This window comes from Sorex araneus, chromosome 4, assembly GCF_027595985.1.
Source record: "Sorex araneus isolate mSorAra2 chromosome 4, mSorAra2.pri, whole genome shotgun sequence".
Lineage (NCBI taxonomy): Eukaryota > Metazoa > Chordata > Mammalia > Eulipotyphla > Soricidae > Sorex > Sorex araneus.
The window spans coordinates 14,266,518-14,285,742 of record NC_073305.1 but is presented as its reverse complement, the minus strand read 5'-3'; the positions used below and the strand labels follow the sequence as shown (position 1 = coordinate 14,285,742).

General features: G+C 40.5%; 1 protein-coding gene across 2 annotated transcripts in view; it reads left to right on the top strand.

Moving 5' to 3' along the window:
- Nucleotides 1-19,225, top strand: part of ATP2C1 (ATPase secretory pathway Ca2+ transporting 1) — a 126,569-nt gene that overhangs the window by 94,971 nt on the left and 12,373 nt on the right. For both annotated transcript variants that reach the window (XM_055134604.1, XM_055134605.1), the window contains 5 exons: nt 16-120; nt 2,836-2,992; nt 6,013-6,183; nt 7,778-7,875; nt 17,894-17,944. In XM_055134604.1, the coding sequence (XP_054990579.1) occupies nt 16-120; nt 2,836-2,992; nt 6,013-6,183; nt 7,778-7,875; nt 17,894-17,944 (582 nt within the window). The remainder of the gene's footprint in view (nt 1-15; nt 121-2,835; nt 2,993-6,012; nt 6,184-7,777; nt 7,876-17,893; nt 17,945-19,225) is intronic.

Sequence of the window (19,225 nt, the reverse complement as noted above, 5' to 3'; positions counted from 1 at the left end):
TCTTGTGCCATATAGATGGGTCTTGATGGACTTCAACAGGACTATATCAGAAAAGCAGAATATCCTTTTAGCTCGGAACAAAAGTGGATGGCTGTTAAGTGTGTACATCGAACACAGCAGGTATCCTTTTATAAAAAAAGAATATTTTATCTTGTTTGACATAAAGAACTTTTTCATTTATTTTCCACTTTTAAATTTAAAGTCATGAAGCATAATAAAGACCTATCGCTTTAAAGTATGTGTAATTTGTAGAATACACATCCTTTGTTAATCTTAGTTCTCTTTAAAATCATGCAGAGAGGTCCAGTTTCACTTTGTCACCAGTTTAAATGAGCTAGAACTTGTGTTGTATATGTCTCAGCATCTTTTTTTATTCTAGATTGTAGTTATAGGTCTCTGTTCACTGTTACTAATTTATATGCTTCCACTGAAGAAATGTCATGTCTACAGAATAAATAGCCACATTATTTTGTGTGAAAGTGGTTATCAAATGGGTATAACTCATGTTAATTGATCCAGCCAGTGGTATTTAGTATCTCTGATGATTTAGAGCCTACCTTTTTCCTGGGAACTCTGGAAAATTGTTATAGATTCTAAATTCATAGTTATGTATAGTGTGTAATCGTTTCACTCATAGCTTCTGCTACCAGTGCTTAAAGTTACTTTGCCCCTTTTTAAATTTTCTTTACAAGGAATTAAGAGCAAAAAGAGGTAGATACTTTTCAGCTTGTGTCCCTAGACTCTGTGTTTAACACAGTAGGAATATATATATATGAGTTTATCTGAAAAGTCCTTTTCTTCATATATTTTATACTGTTGAATAGAATTGCTGGTTAACATTGCTCATGTAGACTTTAATGATTTGATATTTCAGCAGTTTTTAATCTTACCTTGTCAGAACACCACAGATAAGGCAAATTTGCCAATCTTAGATAAACATGAGTCAGAATAATTTTTAATGAATTTTATTTGGACATGACAATACATGTTTATTTCTTTCTCATTGGAAGCTCCCAAAACAGCCAACAAGAATAAAGATACAGACTTTAAAAACAAAAAGTATGGGGAAGAGCCAGGCTGCCAGATATTTCTGAAAGTGAGAACTAAAGCAAAAGCAAGGAAGGACAGGAGATCAGGTTGAAATTTTGAATGAGGACCCAGTAGAACTTCCCCAAGCACCTTTTCATGTTCTTGAGACCAGATTCTAAGCCATTCCTTAACCCCAATAGGCTGTCAGAACTCTGTTGGGGAGACAAGAGTAGAGGGCCAAATAAAGATGTAAGACTGAAAACAGAGATTGAGGGAAAGGTATTCCCGAAGAGTGAAACCTCAGGTCGTGACTTGTTTCTCATTATGTGTGCTGGGAGGTTGGTATCTCCAAGTCAGGAGAATGGAGAGTGTTGGGAAAAGCTGCCTGCTCCCAGGGAGACGCCAGCTGTACACGCTCTTTCTCACTCAGCGTTAGTTCATTGTTAGAGAGTACCCCAAGCTTCTTAGAGCCTCACAGCAGGGGCCACTACTTGAGAAGCTTAGATGGTACCCATGGAGCTTCTAGATCAGAGGTTCCCATACTTCTTTGGCCTTAATACCCCTTTTTCAGAAAAAAAGAAATCAGTTTATTTCCCCATACCTTCTTTCAGTGAAAAAAACAAAAACAAAAAACTCACCCCAATTGCACTAGAAGCTATTACCACCACCCGAGTCTCCCCAGCATTCTTCCAGGGGGCGGGCAGGGGAGAGGGGGGCACCTGTAGTTGCTTCACTTCTAGTATCTCTTCATTGTGGAAGACAGAGTCAAGCCAGCAGAGAAAGGGGTTTGAGACATACGTAGACAAAGTTGACTGCTGAAGGAAATTTCCAAACACTGTTACAAAATTGGTAACAAAATGGGTTTCTGCTGAGGAAAATTTCCAAAGACCATTACAAAATTGTTAACAAAATGCATTTAAATAGATTTCAGATACACTCAGGGAATCAGAATCTATCAGAAAGTAGAATAAAAGATCATTGCTAGTGTTAGTGTGTGCCATCCATCATAATAGGGACGGGAATAGTGCACGCTATGTGCTGCTCCCTCCAGTTTCCCAGAGATCGCTAATGTGTATTGACCAATGTGGGATACATGCTGACGGCGGAGTGGGCAGGAGGAAGAAGGAAATGTATTTCCACCACATGTCGCAGGGAGAACTGGGATGTGTGGGGACTGCTGGAGAGGATAGCATTAGGCTCAGGAGTGAGGAACCATGAATGTTGCTCATAAATCATAAGTATATATGTCTTCAAAAATTACAAATGTATTTTTAAATGTGGGGACAAATATCAAGGGGAAGAACTATTTATCTGGAAAAAAAAAGTGTTTGCCTCTCTGGACTAGAACTAGGGGTGAGAAGGTTTTGGTCAAGAAGCTGCAGTTTTTCAGTGTACATTTTTGTATATTTGTGTAAAAAGAATAAGCGGAAGTCTATTAATAACACATTCCAAGGCAGTTGTGAGCATCAGATGGGAGCATGCCCTACACCCGCTACAGAAGCCAGGCCTCTGTGTGGGGACTGCTGGTAAGCTCTGCTTGTTAGGTGTGAGCTGTCCTGGGCTAGTTGTGCCATTGCCGTCGGGCCGGGGCTAGAGTGAGGAGTGGATCCACTCTCTCTGGAGTGCTCAGCAACCTCCCTGCGTGTGGACTTGTAATACCTCAGACTCTGAGTGCCACTCAAAGCTTTGGGCTTCACTCACCTTCCAGGGGAGTATGAGAGAAGCATGCCACTTGCTTTTGAGCTCCGGTGGGTGGCAGTGGAAGTTTGAAATTAACTGGAGCGTATGTGCTTGCTTTCTTCTTAGGACAGACCAGAGATTTGTTTCATGAAAGGTGCTTACGAACAGGTGATTAAGTATTGCACTTCATACCACAGTAAAGGGCAGACTGTGCCACTCACTCAGACGCAGAGAGATCTTTACCAGCAAGAGAAGGCGCGGATGGGATCTGCAGGGCTTAGAGGTAAGGCCCCCTCGGTGTAGGGTGGAAAGGACACAATGCCTTGCCATTGCAGGTGAAGTCATGTTTTACACCTGAGCTGCCCAGGTGTATTCTGGATCTAGTCAGCCTGGCTCTTTCTGAAGTGTGGGGTGTTAGCTGGCTAACTGGCCTGCAAAACTTGAAAAGTTGGGAATTTAGCAAAACAAGAAATCTCGACTGTTTGTGCAGATGTGTAGTAGTGTTTGATAGGAAAAAAGTTTCTGGGGAAGGAGGGCATATTAAAGTTTTAATTTGAGTTTGTCCTTTAGACTGAGGTAGTTGCTAACTTGCTACTCACCTGCTACCTTTCTCTTGTTGTTCACCAGAGATGAAGTGTCCACTTTCTCCTTTTTACAAGGCTGCTGACTGGGCAGTGATCCACAGCAGGAGGCCACATCTCCTTGGGCCATCAGGCATAGAAGTGGAGAGGCAGGGACTAAGGACAAATTGTCTCTCTCCAGAAAATTGGAAGTGTGTCTGTTGTTTTTAATGAGAAAATCAAAGTTGAGCACTAGAATTTCTGAGTGAAAGAAGCCCAGTCACATTGTTGCAGTGTTCTAATTTATGGCTCACTTTCTGTGGGTCTAGAACATTTTGTGGATTGTGAAAACTTCTGGTAATCTCATAGCCATTCTGCTTAAGATCGGAGTTCAGTTATTTTTAGCAAGTCATAGTAGGTGGTTTGCAAAGTTGTCTTGGGTCTAAGAGACCTTACGAAGGTCCTGTAAGGTCTAGTGTGTGCCCTGTTTTCATGAATTTTTTGAACAGAGGTTTCACACTATTTTGACTAATTTTTTTTTTCCCCTGATGGATTGTGGCACCTTGTGTGTGGTTTGATGTACCACATCTTTCACCTTTTGGTAGAGATGGTCCTGTTTTGTAAGACTTTGAGAACATTCTGGTCAAATATTTGTCTCTTGCTCTTTCTCTTGCTGCATTTCATTTCCTTCCTCCCCTTAAAACTATCATAATGAGAAAGACAAAATGTAACAATGTACTTATGCTCAGTTATAGGGAAGGTTTCTTAAAGTGGGTGTGGATGTGGTCCTTAACCCACCACACAAAAAAGCTTACCTACTCTTGTCTTAAACAGTAACATGTCTTCATTTGTATTCAAGAAGCAAACGCATAGGTGGGCAGAGAGATAGTACAGCCGGCAAAGCACTGTTAGGTGACTGACCCAAGTTTCGTCTGCTGCATCTCATGGTTCCCTGAGCCTGCTAGGTGTGATCTATGAGCACAGAGCCAGGAGTAATCTGAGCACTGATTGTGGCCCAAACCACCCCACGTACCTTCCCCTCCAAAAAAGAAATTTAAAAAAGCAAAGCAGACATTAAAAACACAGGCTCTAACGTAGAGATATATTTTACCAGAGGAGACCGGTGCCATCCAGAGAGATGTGAGTAGCCTCTAGAGCAGGTGGGGCGTGGGGGTGCTCTTTGTTCGCTTGAAGAAGGTTGATGTTTTTGTTTTTGTTTTTTTTTTGCTTTCATTTTTGGGTCACACCCCGTGATGCTCAGGGGTTACTCCTGGGCCTGCACTCAGGAATTACTCCTGGAGGTGCTTGGGGGACCTTATGGGACACTGGGGATTCAACTTGAGTCGGCCGCGTGCAGTACTATCACTTTGGCCCAGAAGGTTGATTTTTGATAGAGGCAAAAACTTGTTTTTTTTTTTTTTTCTGCTAAGCGGGTAGTCAGATTAGTTTGGAAACCTCTGCTCTAGACTCAAGCTATCCCTGTTTGGGTATACCAATAACAGATATATTTCTTGGGATTTTTCACACAGAAATTGATGCTTATTGTCATCACCCATTGACCTCTGCCTCTTGTTGCCCCAAGGCTGTCAAGTGTCTCCTTCCATCAGGGTGAAAGCCTTTGGGGCCCACATCTCATAAGTAATAAGACATGTGATGTGATGCTTTGGAGAACTAAATCATTTACCTTCAAACCCTGGCATCCAGCTCTGTGTATTCCTCCAGAGACCTCCTTCTGAGGAAGAATGGATCTTCCTTCTTTGCTTCTATAAGTTTTTTTTGTTTCTTGTTAAATCTGCTAATATCCCAGATGAAACTGTCATCCTCTGGTTCAAATGGGAGTTGGCAGAAGTTCTAGAATTCTGAGAATAAGCTAAATTATACTTGGGAATGGGCAGTACTTCATGCCCAAGGATGACAAGAAACTACTTATGATATGGTGTTATTTATTGATTCTTATTAGAGAACAAAGTTAAAAGTAAGAAATAATTGTTAATGTTGTGAGAAGAGTAAAAGAATCTAAAGTATTTGGTATATTGGTGGTTTTACAATCATGCTAGACAGTAACTTTACCCCATAGGTTGTGTCATGTTGAAGTGGTTCCAGCTTGTATGTAATTAATTAACCAAGTCTTCAAGCTCTAACCTGTTCTGACATTTTTTAAATGGAAATGAAGATGCATTAGCAGAAGATGTTTTCACAGGGTCTGTTTAAAATCGACTTTAAATTTTGATGAATTTAGAGTTTCTCCAAACAGCTAATTGTACTTTCTGAAGAGCCAGTGGTTTATGTCCAAAAGAGTGAGGTGTGGTTACTATGCGAAAACAGTGTGCTCCTCAGTTGCCTTCTCTGCTTGACAGCTCTTTAAAAAAAAAAAAATTAATAGCTTAAAGTAATCCTGTATCAGAACCAATAAATAATGTCTTAACACGTTGCAATTTTGTTGTTTGATTTTTGGAGCCACACCTGGCTGTGCTGTTGAGGACTTAGTCCTGGCTCTGCACTGAGGGATCACTCCTGGCGGGGTTTGGGGGACATAAGGGGGTCCTAGGAATCGGACCCTTGTTAGCCTCTTGCAAGGTGAAGCTCTGTCATTGTACTATTGCTCCAGCCCAAAGCATGTAATAATTTTGACAGCACAGTCTTAAGTGTTTAAGAAATATATTTGTTTCCAGCTTTTATCAAGTAGATTTCTAATGCTCTTGTGACTGATATTTCTTTTTTTATTTTGTTGCTGTTTCCTAAGTTCTTGCTTTGGCTTCTGGTCCTGAACTGGGTCAGCTGATGTTCCTTGGCCTGGTGGGAATGATAGATCCTCCCAGAACTGGTGTGAAAGAAGCTGTTGCAACCCTCATTGCCTCAGGAGTGTCCATACAGATGATCACTGGTGACTCCCAGGAGACTGCAGTCGCCATCGGTATGACAGGGCTGCTTCCTTGGGTCATTTGCCTTGGCCATTGCCTTACACCTTGTTGTGTGCCTTTCTAGCTGAAGTGTTGTCCTACATAATTTTGAGATTATGCTATAAAAATGGGCTCATGTTTTTCCTCATCCTCTGTAAATTCTATATATCATTTCATTTTTCATTGAAAATATGTTATGATCATTATGAAATTACTGTTTTATTTAAAAAAGGATAGATGATTCCTTTATTCTCATCATTTGCTTGTTGACAGATAAAGCACATTCTTGTGATTGAAGTTATTCATGTTTAAGTTTCAGATGTACAATATTCTAATACCAGTCCTCTCATCAATGTCCGCTTCCCTCCACCAGTGTTCCAGGTTTCCTTCCTACCACAGTCTTTCTCTGACAGGCACTTTTAAAACACATATTGACAGATAAAAGAATTTGATCATGACTTTGAGAGAAAATAAAATTTAGGTTTTCCACTCAGCTTGAATGTAGTTTTCAAAGTAGACTTGTATCTAATTTCGGAGAAAACGGTGTCTATATTTCTCTGTCTAATAGGCATGGAGCTGCCTGTACAGCTGAATGCTATTATGAGTGCTTTTAAAAGTATCAGGGGAAAATGGATTGGAAATTTAATCTCAGAGCCTGTGAACTATAATCCATACTAATAAGTTTAGGTAGTTTCCTAAATTTTATTGCTTCATATTTTATTAAAACAAAAAGAAAAGCTAGAACAGGAATTTCACACTTTCATGTTATTTGACTATATCCCTAGAAACTTGTCGGGAAGATTATGTGTGGAGGAACTTTTTAACACTTTTCTTTGTTTATAAACAACTGTCATTTGGGGGGTTGGGTAGAGGGAATTTATTAGAGGGATTTATCAGATGGTCTGATTATAATTTTTGTAGGTGCCACGCTCCCCCACCCTGGCCCGCTGCCCTTCACTGAGCCCTGGGAGCGTTAAGTGGTTCCTGATGCATTTTTTAGAGGCATTCAGTATCCACCACCAGTCCCACCACCACAGTGGCCTTCCCTCCACCATTGACTCTATTTTTCCAACATAAACAGCTTTTTGATCACCACATATTCACTACCATTTTGTTTGATCTGGTTTCGCCCCTGAAAATTCACTCTCCTGTTTATTAAAATTGAACCTCTCAGCCAAACCTGATTGTGTAGTTTCAGCTTTTTAGATATGTTGAGTAAAATTATGAAGATGTTATTGTTAAATTTAAATGAAAGTAAGGCAGGCAGAAAACCCCATATATTTTACCAATTCAGAAAAGTGTCTTAGTAATAGTTTGTTTTCTGATCTCTTGCTATAAAGAGATCATTACTTCAAAAGAACATTATATTCAGTGAGCATTATGTTGGCCAACCTTTTAAAATCAGTGGGGTTTACTTGTGTTCTCTTTCCTCCTCTCTCTCTCTCTCTCTCTCTCTCTCTCTCTCTCTCTCTCTCTCCCTCTCTCCCTCTCTCTCTCCCTCCCCTCTCTCTCTCTCTCCTTCCCCCCTCTCCTCGCTCTCTTTCTCTCCTCTCTCTCTCCTTTCTCTTTCCTCTCTCTCTCCCTCTCTCCTCTCTTTCTTCATTTTAGCTAGTCGTCTGGGATTGTATTCCAAAACATCACAGTCTGTTTCCGGAGAAGAACTGGATGCAATGGATGTGCAGCAGCTTTCACAAATAGTACCAAAGGTAGGACTAAGAGGGAGCAATGGGAAGGCCTCCTACTAAGGCTGGTAGTTACAGTTGGCTTATTCCCCCACCCCCACCCCTTTTTTGTTCTGCTTTGTTTTGGGAGCCATACCTCGTGTATTACTCAGACCTCGGTCGGCCCCTGCACTCAGGGATGACTCTTAGCAGGACTCTGGGGGTCATGTGCCAGGCTGCAAGTGCGATAGCTGCCCTGCCCCCCCCTGCTAGCCCTCTGGCCTCGTAGTTGTGGGTTTTACACTAAAGCCTGTGATCCATTTTGAGTTCATTTTTTTGTATATGTTTTGTGAAGTGACTTTAGGATTATTGTTTTATGCACGAATATTCAGTTCCACTTGTCGAATTCTTTTTTCTTTCCCTTTGATTTTAATGCTTTTCTGACAAATCATTTGTGCAGAATAAAAGTAGATATTAACTATCTTGGGATACTTTTAGGGGATTTGTGAATATACACAGATTCTTTAAGGAAGGACCCTGTAAGAGATGGGCAACTGTCTTGCATTTAAATTTTTGGCAGTTCAGATTTCTTGGCTCTATTGTGTAATAAGTATTTATCATGTGGAATTTATTAGTCTTTTTTTACCATTCATTGACAGTAATACAATATACTACAGTCTTGATTATTTTATACTCAAAACTGCAAGTTTCATGTTTCTTCTTTCTTTTTCTTTCATTTTTTTGGCAGGGGGCGGGATGCTTTTTGGATCTCATCCAGTGATGCTTAGGGGTTATTCCTGGGTCTGCACTCAGGAATTATTCCTAGCAGTGTTCGGGGGACCATATAGGATGCAGGGGATCAAACATGGATTGAGCATGTGCACTGGGTTTTCCTAAGTTATTTTCACATCTCAACTTAAGGCACGTTGTTCTACTTTTTGATTAGAATTTTTTTTTAATTCATAGTATTATATGTTCATGCTATATAAATTGGGAAACAGAAGAGTGGAAGGTGTAATACAAATATGCCTGTGGTATTGTTCAAATGCTCAGGGTGATTACACAGGACATGCTAGAAGATCAGATAGCCAGGGTGTTGGTCAAGTAATAGCACACTTGTGCCCGTGCAGTGCCTTGAATCTGGTCACTTTGCCCCTTGGAGCAGCCCTGGGCCTCAGAACCCTGAGGGTAGGCCTCCACAAGTAATGGCAACAAGAAGATAACATAAGTCAAACCATGTTCTCTTAAAAGTGTTATTTTAGTAAAATCTAGATAAGTGTCAACATTCATTTAATGTAATATCTTTCTTGAAATTATTGGTTATTTATATAAAATATTTTCTATGTCTGTTCATTATTTTACTTAGTTCATGTGTATAAACATAGCAGATACGTGATTAGCCATTTTCTTTGCCGAAATTTGAGCTTCCTTTTTTTGGGTACCTATAATCCTTTAGGGTAACAATAGAAGCAGATATTTACCATGTACAAACAATGAACATATTATATATATTATCAGTTTACTCCTGATAGCTGCTTTTTTGAGATAGGCAGTCATGTTTTTACATTTGAGGCTTAGGAGTCTTATTTATTTTTGGTTTGGGGCCACACCCAGCCATGCTCAGGATTTATTCCTGGCTCTGTGCTCAGGAATCACTCATAGTGGTGCTCCGTGGACCACATGGAATACCAGGGATCTAACCTGGATCAGCCTTATGCAAGGCACTGTGCTATCGCTCTGCCCCAAGGCTTAGGAGTCTTGAGAACATGGGAGACTTGTCTGAAGTCTCAGAATTGGTACATGACGGCAGTGGTATTGGAATGGCAACCAGGTAGGTCTCTGTGACTCCACAGTTCATTCACTGAATGTCATTATACAGAGGATTTTATGCTCATCTCTGTTTATTTCTATAAGATAGATACCCATGCACAAAATGTTTGGGTCAGTGATAATCACATTAAATGAGACCTTTTAAGAGTGAATTTGTGGTGCTGGAGCGATAGCACAGCAGGTAGGGCATTTGCCTTGCACTTGGCAGACCCTGGTTCAATCCCCAGCATCCCATATGGTTCCTCCAGCACCACCAGGAGTAATTCCTGAGTGCAGAGTAGTCATGAATAACCCCTGAGCTTCGCTGAATGTGACCCAAAAAGCAAAATAAATAAATAAAAATTAAGTACAAAAATTTTTTTTTAAAAGTGAATTTGTGAATAATCTGTTAAAAATTTTTTGTTTATAGTTCTACAGCTTGTACTTTTTATTGTACATAGCATTGTATCCCCAGACATTCCAACTTCCTTGCATTTAAATTTTGGATGTAGGTATTTGTAGAAATGCGTGTTTGCATTGGTCACATTTTCTCTTTTTCATACTCTTTGTCAGATATGAATGTTATTTTCAGAACACCTGGGAGTAGTGTGTGTATTTGTTTTTAATTCAGAAGTTCTGTATTTGAATGGGACCTTCTGTGTCCCTCGTTTCTTCCTGATGTTTATTTCTGAAAAAATAAATCTCATTAATTTTCCTGAGGGGTATTGAGTCAGAATGCATATTAGTAAATAGATGTGAAATCTGCAATCAATTAAACATTTCCCACTGGCCCTGTGCTCAGTCATTTCTTCCATATTCTAGAGAGACTAGCAAGGAGCGAAACTGATAGGTTTAATTAACATTTCATTTTGTTTACTTTCTTTAGTTCACTTTGGCTCTCTAACAAAAAATGCCAGTGAGCTTTGAAAACCTATGTGAAGATGGGAAAAAAGCAAATTATAAAGTGTATTATCAGCCTGGGAAAATTATATCATTGTTCTTTTCCGTGTTATGCACATACCTGTGTTCAGTTTCAAGGAGATAAACAGTATAAAATCGAAGGCATCCTACTCTAAAGAGGAATTCCACAAAAAGTACTTTTCCCCTAGTATTTCATGTCTTTTGAAGTCTTTTTTTCCAGATCTTTTTTTTTTTTTTTTTGCTTTTTGGGTCACACTCGGTGATGCTCAGGGGTTACTCCTGGCTCTGCACTCAGGAATTACTCCTGGCGGTGCTGGGGGACTATATGGGATGCTGGGAATCGAACCTGGGTAGGTCACATGTAAGGCAAACACCCTACCCGCTGTGCTATCACTCCAGCCCCAGATCGTATTTTTGAGTATTTTCAGTCATTTGAGCTTAACTGGACCTCCCCCACCCTTTGTCTTTCCCCCAGATTTCTCTTAATTTGTGCAACTGCCTCAGCCAGTATGTATACTTGACCTTTTACTTTTATTCCGTATAAATTTGAATCATTATTCTTAATGTTAAAGACAAAATATTTCAAAATTGCCAGCTCAAAATTGGTTTCCATATGTACTCAGATAATATTAGCACTGTTGTCCAGTTATTCATCGATTTGCTCGAGCAGACACCAGTAATGTCTTCATTGTGAAACTTGTTACTGTTTTTGGCATATCGAATATGCCACGGGGAGCTTGCCAAGCTCTGCCATGTGGGCAGGATACTCTCGGTAGCTTGCCAGGCTCTCCGAGAGGGACGGAGGAATCGAACCTGGGCCGGCTGCATGCAAGGCAAATGCCCTGCCCGCTGTGCTATTGCTCCAGCCCCAATCTTCTAATATCACTTTGCCATTTTGTTTTAGAGCCATTAGAAAGTAAAACGGAAACTGATTTTGCTTTTCTAGAGTTTTCATAGAATTCAACTAAACTTTTTTTTTTTTCCCCACTTTTTGGGTCACACCCAGCGATGCACAGGGGTTAGTCTTGGCTCTCCACTCAGGAATTACTCCTGGCGGTGCTTGGAGAACCATATGGGATGCTGGGGATTGAACCCAGGTCAGTCTCGTCAAAGGCAAACGCCCTACGTGCTCTGCTATCGCTCCAACCCTCAACTAAACATTCTTAAAATTGTATGTTTATCTTAACATTTTCTGTTGTCAAATGGATAGCCTCTTATTTCATTTTTATAGCTATTATGTACTCATTTGTATTTGCATTGAATCTATAACTAAATCTGTGTTATAATCACATTTGGTTTTGGATTGGGTATAAATGGTTGTCACTTTTAAAAATATATATATATTAGGTGCCTTTTTAACTGTCCTAGAAGATTTGAGGATCTCTGACTGGTTATTTTTATGCCAGGAACAGTTTTCTTCCCAGTAAGTCAGAGAACTGAGGAACCCCGAGTACTGACTGCAAATATGGCATTGCGAAGGATGATCCTCTCTCACGTTTTCTTGATTTTCACTGTGTTCACTAATGTTCTTTACACTTGCTCCTTGTCTGATTTTCTTTCCCACTGTCCTCTTTCGCCCCACTGACATCCTTATCCTAACTCTCCTACTCCCATGGTATACTGATATAGTGTGCTTTTCTTTTGTGTGTCTCTTCCCTTTATTTGGCTTGTAAAACACATAAAAATAAGACTTTAGTAATAGAGAAAATATAATTAACCCCAGATTTGATCCTTGCTCTATCATATAATTGGTAGTTTGATTTTTGTCTTTTTTCTCTTTTCTAATCTCATCAAGTCATAATCTTATGTCTGCTAAATTTTTGCTGTTTTTACTAACCTGAAAAGATTGGCCTTCTCTTAAAACGTAAGAACAGATTTTACTCTGAAATATTGTGTGCCATTTGCAAAATACTGAGTTTTCTGCTTTGCATTAAGATCTGCTTAGTCTCAAGAAAGGTTCTTTTATGTTTGAATTGACATCAGAAGCTTTGAAAGGCTAAAATCTCAGGTTAATATGTGGGTTGGTTACATGCCTTGTAAATGATTGCTGTGCAAAAGAAGTGTGCCTTCTGTCCATCACTTGGCTTGTCATCCTTGTGACCATTTTCAGTGATAACCCCCAATGGCTATAAAAGTGTGATTTGCAACGGTTCAGAAATGAAAAAGAACAAAACAGTATTTCATTCTGTACGGTTTGAGTATTTGCGATTAGTTTTGTATTTAAATATTCTGTAAAAACTGCAGCCTCTGCTAAATATCCTTTGTACTTCAGTGCTCTGTGCTACATGACTAATTTCTGCAATGATACAAGAATTATACTTGGAACGTGTCCAGTGTATGTTAAATGCATGTCTATCTAGCTTAATCCTTTCTAAAGATATTCTGATGAGTTTTTTTTTCCCTTTTGGGGCCACATCTGGTGGTGCTTATGCTTATTTCTGGCTCTGCACTTGGGGATCACTCCTAGCAGGACACAGGGGACAAACAGGTGCAGGGGATTAAACCCAGGCCCCACTGATGAGTTTCTGAACAGATTTTTGAATTTTTTAAAAAGGAAGAGGGGGCTGGAGTGATAGTACAGCAAGTAGGGCATTTGCCTTGTACGCTGCCAGCCTGGGTTCAATCTCCAGTGTCCCATATGGTCCCCAGCACCGCCAGTAATAGTTCCTGAGTGCAGAGCCAGGAGTAACCCTTGAACATTGCTTGATGTTCATCACCACCCCCTATCAAAAAAATATATATTATCTGAAAATTAATAGGTGGTTATATTAATTCATTAAAATTTTTTACTTCCTGTGATTCTTGGATACTCTCTTACTCTTCTAATATTGCTTTGCCCAGAAGACCGATAGGCAGTCAGTCATGTAATAACATTACAGGTAAAATGGACTGAGTCTTTCACCTAGGAAAGTAATCCTTTAGCTTTAGACTTGGATTAAAATTGGAAAGAATATCTAGGAACAGACCATATGATGGTTTCAGTTCAGTCGTTACTCACTTGGTGTGCAAAGAAAATTGAAGGTATAGAGCAAAATTCAAGATAATGGGATGTATGTGTTGGATTAGCAGATTGCTGGTACTGGGGAAAGCAGGAAAGAGCAGTAATGGAAGAGTGAGGAGGGGATTGACATTTGTAGATAAACAGAACTAGGGAAGGCCTCACTGAGGGTACTGTGTTCTGAGTAAATGTTTGATTTGTATATATTTTATACATATTTCTGTAAACCAAGAATTATGTAAACATTTCTCAGGCAGAAGGGGGTTTTGAGTGGAGAAAGTTTCAGAAGTCTTATACTAGGGCAGAGATAAGAAAGTTGGCTCAGCTGTATTGGCTTGGGATATTAGCCATTTAAACCCATTGCTAATAGTATATTTGAGCATAGTGCCAACAAGATTTTCTGTCAGAGTGTTTGTGACTTAAGAAAAGCAGGGAGGGGCTGGAGCAATAGCACAGCGGGTAGGGCGTTTGCCTTGCACGCGGCCGACCCGGGTTCGATTCCCAGCATCCCATATGGTCCCCTGAGCACTGCCAGGTGGTAATTCCTGAGTGCAGAGCCAGGAGTAACCCCTGTGCATCGCTGGGTGTGACCCAAAAAAGCAAAAAAAAAAAAAAAAAAAAAAAAAGAAAAGCAGGGAACCATGGAGAACTTTGAACTTTAGCTCCTAAGCAACTTGCAAGAATATCTTTGCCATTAGTAGAATATTAGAAAAAGCTTTTAAGGGTAGTAATGAGGGCTTTGCATTAAAATAACTTATACTTAAATGATGATTAAATTTTACATTTAAATCTGAAATGAGGTGTCCAAGAGGAATTGTGGATACGAAGATGGATTTGTTTCATCAGTCTGGATTTCACCAAAAGGAATGTCTGGGACTAGAGATAGAAACGCATATATAAATAAAATTAAAGCCCTAGAGGCTGGTTGAGATCAACTAGCAGAAAAAGTCTAGGAACTGCAGACTTGAGGGACGCTTAGATGTACCTGCACAGGAGCCGTCAGAGAGCGAGGAAGACCTGCCTCAGGAAGGAGAGTGGACTGTGCTTGGGAAGCCTGGAAAAGATGGGGTGTCTTTGATCATTGGATGGGGGTTTCATTGTACTGATGAGACAGCTGCCGAGTTAGATAGTAGAGAAGGGAAAGAAGGGTGGCAGCTGAGTTGCGAAGGGCTGTTTAATTTTGTTTTAATTTAAATGAAAGAATATGAGTTTATTTGTACCCTGATGGCAAGATTGCAGCATTGAGTAAAAAATTGATGGGTGTGAGTGAATTTTCAGCTGAATCATCTTCAGGTGGTATATTCAGTTCCTCTGGAGTAAAAGGAAAGGATAGTACCTGAAAATGGGGGCATACATGTTGTGGAGATTCTTTTCTGAATGGGGGTGGGAGGGTGTGGGAGTGTCTCTCCTTCGCTCCCTCCCTTCTCCAGTGGTACTCAGGCATACTCCCCGCCCAGTGTTTAGAGACCATAAGGTGCCTGGGATTGAACCCAGACCTCCAGAATTCAAAGCATGTGCACTGAATCTTGACCCTTGTTTTTTTTTTTGGTGTGTGTGTATGTGTACATGTTTTGTTTAGCTGTGTGTGTGTTTACATGTTTTGTTTGTTTTAGACCCACACCTAGCAATGCTATGGGTCTGCTCCAGGCTGTTTTCTCAGGAGTCATCCTGGCAGTGCTCAGGGGACATGAATCTGAGGGCCTGACTGCTACATGCAGGCCAAGCACTGTTTTTGTTTTTGTTTTAATTTTAATTAAATCACTGTGAGATAAACAGTTATAAAGAGGTCCATGATTGGGTTTCAGTCATAGTGTTCCAACACCCATCCCTTCACCAGTGTACATTTCCCACCACCAGTGTCCCCAGTTTCCCTCCTTCTACCCCAAGCCCCTCCCCAGTCTGCCTCTATGGCAGATACTTTTTTACCTTTAATTTTTTAAATAAAGTTGCTCCAAATAATTTTTTATATTCAGTATTTCAAAACCAACCCCACCACTGTTACACCTTCCAGCTACCATTATTTTGAATGTTCCTAAGTACCACCCAAGTCTGTCCTAATAGCAGGCCCTAAACAATTTATTTTGTATTGCTTGTTACGAATAATACACTAAAAATGATCACAAATAGTTTTTTTAGAAGAAAGTGTGTGAAGATTGTTGTATCTCACCTTGGAGCCCTTAAGCCCTGGTATAAGAGATTACTAACGTTTTTTTGCAGGTTGAGCCTTGTGTACTAATTTCTTTTTTTTCGATTGAGATTGGTTGCCTTCTACTTTACTCCAGTGTGGTGAGAGTATGAGATATTGTTCCAAGAATTCCAAAATTTTAAATAGGGTGATACAGCTGGAGTTAAATTCTTATTGTGATGGTGATTTGGGAGTCTGGAGGCATCTCTTCAGCTCGTTGATCTATTCTGAGATTTGTGAGTCTCTGGATCATGGCCGTTAATGAGCTTATATGCCACCAGCGGCATTTCCAGGCTCCCAGAAAATGGAAGATTGGGGGACATCGCCCATTCCCATGAGAGCCTGGAGATTTCAGTTACAAACCCCGCATACTGAGTTTTTCAGTGTATACACTCATGGATGAGGTTCATCCCAAGCCTGTGGAGATTGACCTTGAACATGGTGGCAGTTGGGTTCTGGAGGCTTTCAGCTGTTGGGGCTCTGTTTGACGGGTGGTGGGCAAACCCCACCCCACTTTTGTTTTGAAATGGGAAACGAGGTGATTGTCGGGTGAGACTGAAGTTTCAGAAAAGGTTAGACTGAAAAAGGAAAAACTAGTATGAAGTTATCCTTTAGGAGAGTAGGAAAGGGCAAAAAGTGTGTAGACAGTGACTTCACATAAGTTGGACTAGTGAAGAGAGTGAGGCAGAAACTTTGAGTTTTGTGAGGGCAGGAGAAGATGAGGGGCTGGGGGGGAGGAGGGGCATGGCCTGGAACAGTAAATGCTGGAAAGTATAGTCTCACAGGACATGCAAGATAGAGTTTTTTATGAAGAAGGGATAGTGGAAGGCCTCACCCCCTAGGGAACTGTTTAAAGACTGTGTTTGGTGGGAAAGAACAGGATGCAGGGGATTTTGATGATGGCTGGCTTGGAGCTCAGTGATAGGGTTTCTGAAGACCTGAGGATCAGCAAGGAGATCAAAAATGATTTGGAAAGATAAGGTGCTGTGGAGAGTTGGAGATAAAATGGACGATAGGATGATGAATTAACCTCTTGAAGAAGAGAGCAGACACTTGAAACATTTCTTTTTAAAAAGCCACTATGTCTCTTTGGAAGCAGTTGTTTTTCTTTTCACCACTTGAGGCTAGAATGAAGGGAAACATCTAAGTTGTGTCATGAAGAAGCAAATGCAAGAACAGCTGCTTCCTCTGTCTCCAAAGTAGTTTAAGAATAAAGCTCTTTGTTCACCATTAAAAATTATATAGATGAAAGATATACCATAGAGATGCCTTCAGACCCTGTACCAGGCTGTCTCATCTGGGGCACCCTGGAGGGGGGGCAGGTGAGTTCCTCTTCCTACCCCAACTGAGCCCTGGCAGCTGAAAACCTCCAGAACTCAATCACTGCCATACTCACGGCTGCTTTCCACAGGCTCAGGTGAGCCTCACACATAAGTGAATCTGCTGAAAAACCCAGGTATGCTTGACCTGTGACTGAAATCTCCAGGTTTGCATGGAGTCAGGAGTGGATGGCCTCCCCCATCTCCCTGTGCTTCATTAGGCCTGGCAGTCAGGCCCAAGAACTATCCCTGGTGCCATCTAAGCTCATTAATGGCCAGGATCAAGAGTTGCACAAATAAAACTCTTGGAAGAGAGAAACACAGACCAGAATGCTGCAGAGATGTCTCCAGACCCCAAAGTCATATCCTGTTTAAAAAAAAAAATTAACCTCAGCTGTAAAACCATACTTAAAATTTTAGACATGTTATATATGGTAATCTTTTGTACAAGGGCTTACTGGCTCCAGGGTGAGATACAACAATCTTCACACGCTTTTCTCTAAGGAAACTTTATTGGATCATTTTTAGCAGATTATTCATAATAAGCAATACAAAATAAATTATTTAGGTCCTACTTTGGAGGAAGGGTAGAAACATTCAAAATGTGCTGGTCCGTAATAAAATAATAAAATTATGGCATACATTGGGTTATATATTTTGTGTGGTGAATTTTGTCTAAGTCAAAAGAATGAAAATTTGGGCATATAGTGCAAGCTTGACCTTTGTGGCAAATTACAACTTAACTAAAATTTTATTCCTTGTTATTTGTGTGGGTTGCTATAATATTATCCTTAGCATTGAAGGATTTTAGTGTATCCTGTATTTTAACAGGTTGCAGTATTTTACAGAGCAAGTCCAAGGCACAAGATGAAAATCATTAAGGTGAGTGTCCAAAAGCAGACCTTTTTCTCTCAATAGACAATATGCTACTGCCCATCTTTTTTTTTTTTATGTGAAGTCATAAGTTTTATTTTTTTTTTATTTTTATTTTTTTTTAAATTTATTTTTAATTAGAGAATCACCGTGAGGGTACAGTTGCAGATTTATACACTTTTGTGCTTATACTTCCCTCATACAAAGTTTGGGAACCCATCCCTTCACCAGTGCCCATTCTCCACCACCCGTAAACCCAGTGTCCCTCCCACCCTCCCCAATCCCATCTCCCCCCCACCCCACCCTGCCACTGTGGCAAGGCATTCCCTTCTGTTTTCTCTCTCTAATTAGCTGTTGTGGTTTGCAATAAAGGTGTTGAGTGGCCGCTGTGCTCAGTCTCTAGCCCTCATTCAGCCCGCAACTCCCTTCCCCCACATGGCCTTCAACTACAATGTAGTTGGTGATCGCTTCTCTGAGTTGACCTTTCCCCGGAACGTGAGGCCAGCCTCGAAGCCATGGAGTCAACCTCCTGGTACTTATTTCTACAGTTCTTGGGTGTTAGTCTCCCACTCTGTTATTCTATATACCATAGATGAGTGCAATCTTTCTATGTCTGTCTCTCTCTTTCTGACTCATTTCACTCAGCATGAAACTTTTCATGCCCATCCACTTGACTACAAAATTCTTGACCTCCTTTTTTCTAACAGCTGCATAGTATTCCATTGTATAGATGTACCAAAGTTTCCTCAACCAGTCATCCGTTCTGGGGCATTCGGGTTTTTTCCAGATTCTGGCTATTGTAAACAGTGCTGCGATGAACATACATGTGCAGATGTTGTTTCGATTGTACTTTTTTGCCTCTCTGGGATATATTCCCAGCAGTGGTATTGCTGGGTCAAATGGGAATTCAATATCTAATTTTTTGAGAGTCGTCCAAATTGTTTTCCAGAAGGGCTGAACCAGTCGGCATTCCCACCAGCAGTGAAGAAGGGTCCCTTTCTCCCCACATCCTCTCCAACAGCGGTTGCTTTTGTTCTTTTGGATGTGTGCTAGTCTCTGTGGTGTGAGGTGGTATCTCAAAGTTGTTTTGATCTGCATCTCTCTGATGATTAGTGATGCAGAGCACTTTTTCATGTGCCTTTTGGCCATTCGTATTTCTTCCTTGGTAAAGTTTCTGTTCATTTCTTCGCCCCATTTTTTGATGGGGTTGGATGTTTTCTTCTTGTAGAGTTCAACCAGTGCTTTATATACCATTGATATCAACCCCTTATCTGATGGGTATTGTGTAAA